Below are 3,326 nucleotides of genomic sequence, written 5' to 3' on the forward strand. Positions count from 1 at the left end.
TAAATTGATATGTGTAGAGCATCATGTAGCTATAGATAATTGTTTATTTATTACCTTTATATATATATATATATATATATATATAATTACATGTTGCATGAGAGGATTTGTTTGAGAGGTAATAATCTGAGTTTGTTTGAGAGATAATAATGGGTGCGTTTGTTTTAATAAAAAATTTATTCTAATAAACCAAAAATCATTTTTTAGGGTTTAAAGGGTGTTTGTTTCATATATTTTTTAAAATTATTTTATTAGAAAAATTATTTTTAATGTGAATAAGGCTTTTAAATAGGCTTACAGGCCAGGCCATGATAGGCCGTAGGTCAGGCTCAGGCCGAAAAAAAAGCCTATCATAGGCCGTAGGCCAGGCTTAGGCCTAAAAAATTCATCGTAGGCCAGGCTCAGGCCTTTCAAAGCCTGGCCTGGCCTATTCCCACCCCTAATCATCAATAACAAATATTTCTCTCGTGTATAATTTTTACAATAAATTTTAATTAATATATTGTAATTTTCTTCACTTTTATCTATAAAATATTCAAGATACGTGTTAATAGTCAAATCTATATTTCTCTCTTAACTAATATCCAAGGTTTATTATTATTTAGGTAAAATTACTTTACAAATTATTTATTTGCTTTCCTTGACCTAAACCACCAATTCACTCTAAAATGGTTATCTTCTCTTATACTTCTTCTGTTCCAGCACATGTGTTTCTATATTGTGAGCATTATTTCACCTCTGTATAGGATAATTTTTTCTGAGATCTATTTTCAAATACTTCATATCAACATCATTAGAAATGATGTCAACACTCAAAAGAAAAGGCACATACAAACTAAGTAGTAAATACCATTAATGCATTGAGAAAAAAAAAAAATGCAGAGCAACCAACAAATGAAGTCCATCAAACCAGCACCAAACCCCTACAATAGCTAATAAGTGATTCCTCACCCATCAACAAGGAATGCAGGTTTTCAAGACATGAATCAGTTTATAGTCACTAAAGAACACTTCAATCAAAAGCCAGATAGCCAATATATATACATATGAAAAACTAGCCGATAAAAGGTGAGACGCCGATCGCGACTAGAATTTGTTAAGCTTATCAGCCTTAATTACAGGGTTGGATTTAGCAATAGCATCCCGACCAACGGACTGGTAATCAAACGGGCAATCATGTTTATCAGAATATCGGTGCATTGCACAGAAAAGGTTCCCACATTTGCATGTGAAACCAGTTAATCCGACACGCTTTCGACAAGCAGCACATCTGCTTGGACCTGTCTTGACTTTCGTCTCCAAATTCTCACCAGACGATGAATCTCCGGAAATCTCCACGTTTCCAACTTTTCCATCAACAGCATTGTCAGTCACGACTTGTTTCTCGTTGTAGGTGGAACTGCCACTCACAATGTTTTCTACCGATGCTGTCGCTAGTTTGTCTTGTTCCTGCTTCAACATTGTGTCTTTGTAACATTTGGAACACATATTCATCGTCGCAGCCCTTCCAAAGAAGCCACAATTGTTAACACAGAGTATGGGGCGGTCTGTTTCATCATGCGACTCCATTATTTTATGATTACCTGCAAGCATAGAACACCTCAGTCTCTGGAAAATACAAACACAAAAGAAAATCCTATTTCTTAACAAAAGACACCAGACACCAGACGTAGTCAATCAATAGTTCAACACCGACAAATTGCACATGCATGTTATGAAGCACTGACACAAACACCTGACATGATGTGGATGATACCTAGACACAACAATAATTTGATAAAATAGAAGTGATTGAATATGATCACATGTGTCAGGGTCACGCGAACCGACACATGTCAAACACTCGCGCCTTCTACCATAAAGTTTTTGGTACTGCATAGCTTGCTTGTGCCAAGACATCAGCAGCCAGATACCAAATACATACAAGAATTACTACTAAAACAGTACTAAGTCATTAAGAATATAAAAACCATGGTTTTAAATTGCAAGCCGCAACCAACGCAATTGTGGCCGCAATATAAAGGATTTTGAGATCTCTGCAAACCAACCACCGCCGGAATATAAAGGTTTGCAGACTGCAAACCACAATTTAAAACCATGAAATAAACATCATGTCATGATATAAATATCATGTCAGATTGTCTATCATTCGTGCCAAAATCAACTATTGAAGAAAAGGAATTAGCAGTACTCATTCTCGTTTGTTGGCAAAATTGAATTCTCTATTTTTTTATAACAAAATCAAAACTAAAAACAAAGAAGAAAAACCTAGAACCCTCTCTAATCTATATGAACATTGGAAACTGACATAAAAACTCCAACCAAAACTTTAACTAACAATCATCAAATTCACAATCACAATTCAATCATGTAAACTAAACCCAACAACAACCCCATAAATAAACATTAACTAGTACTCAAAAAAGTAAAGAAAAAAATACAGGAAACCCGTTAACCAAAAAAAAAATTCAAACTTTTTAACAACCCCGTCATCAGAATCGACAACCGCACCAAGAAAAACAACGAATTAAAATTAAACTTAATCGTAGGTTTTTGAATAAATTTGTGACCTGTGTGGTTGATTTCACTTTCACTTTCACCGGTGATGATAGTGTTGATGAGGTAATTACTGAAAGAATGGGGATTTTGAGAATTATCGGAAACACAGAAGGAGGAAAAATAATAGGGGTTGAAATAATTGTGACCTTTGTTTATTTATAATAGAAGAAACAAATCTCCATAATTTATACTTAAAGGGATACCGAAACATTGCATATCTTTCGGTCCAAGAAAAAAAGATATTGCATATCTTTGATATAAAAAAAGTAGATATATATATTTGTTTGTCTTTCTGTTTTTTTCTTTTAACTATTTTATTTATAAGAAAAAATTATATTAGAGGAGTTACACCTTAATATAATTTTATCCTATTTTATAGAAATAATTAAATAAAATTTAATCATACGTCTATACTTTTTTATAATCAAAACGTAAAATTATCACTATTTTGTAGCACTTTAATAAATATTTATTAAAATAAAAATAAAAAAGATTGGAAGGACTACTCTAAAACTTAATTAAATATTCAAAACGAGAAATAACATATGTTTGGTAAAAAAAAATTATCATGGAAATCAAAAAGGATAAACCATAGAAAAGAAAAATAGTGTACCGACCGTATGAAAACTAAAATCAAAACAACACCCATAACTTAATGCCCAAAATATGTGGATTTTGTTTTATGTTTTAAAATTTTCAAAAATTAAAACTAATTTTGTTTTCAAATTTGAATTTCACGTTAAAGTGAGTTTTTGTTTTAAGTTTTT

General features: G+C 32.1%; 1 protein-coding gene across 1 annotated transcript; it reads right to left on the reverse strand.

The window, feature by feature from the left end:
* Positions 1-829: 829 nt before the first annotated feature.
* LOC101510996 (zinc finger A20 and AN1 domain-containing stress-associated protein 8-like) lies at positions 830-2,770 on the reverse strand. Its single transcript, XM_004513581.4, has 2 exons — positions 2,571-2,770; positions 830-1,583 (listed from the first exon to the last, which is right to left on the reverse strand). The coding sequence occupies exon 2, from the start codon at positions 1,567-1,569 to the stop codon at positions 1,087-1,089; it is 483 nt and encodes a 160-aa protein (XP_004513638.1). The 5' UTR covers positions 1,570-1,583; positions 2,571-2,770; the 3' UTR covers positions 830-1,086.
* Positions 2,771-3,326: the final 556 nt, after the last annotated feature.

The sequence above is a fragment of the Cicer arietinum genome, chromosome 4 (assembly GCF_000331145.2).
Source record: "Cicer arietinum cultivar CDC Frontier isolate Library 1 chromosome 4, Cicar.CDCFrontier_v2.0, whole genome shotgun sequence".
NCBI classification, from domain to species: domain Eukaryota; kingdom Viridiplantae; phylum Streptophyta; class Magnoliopsida; order Fabales; family Fabaceae; genus Cicer; species Cicer arietinum.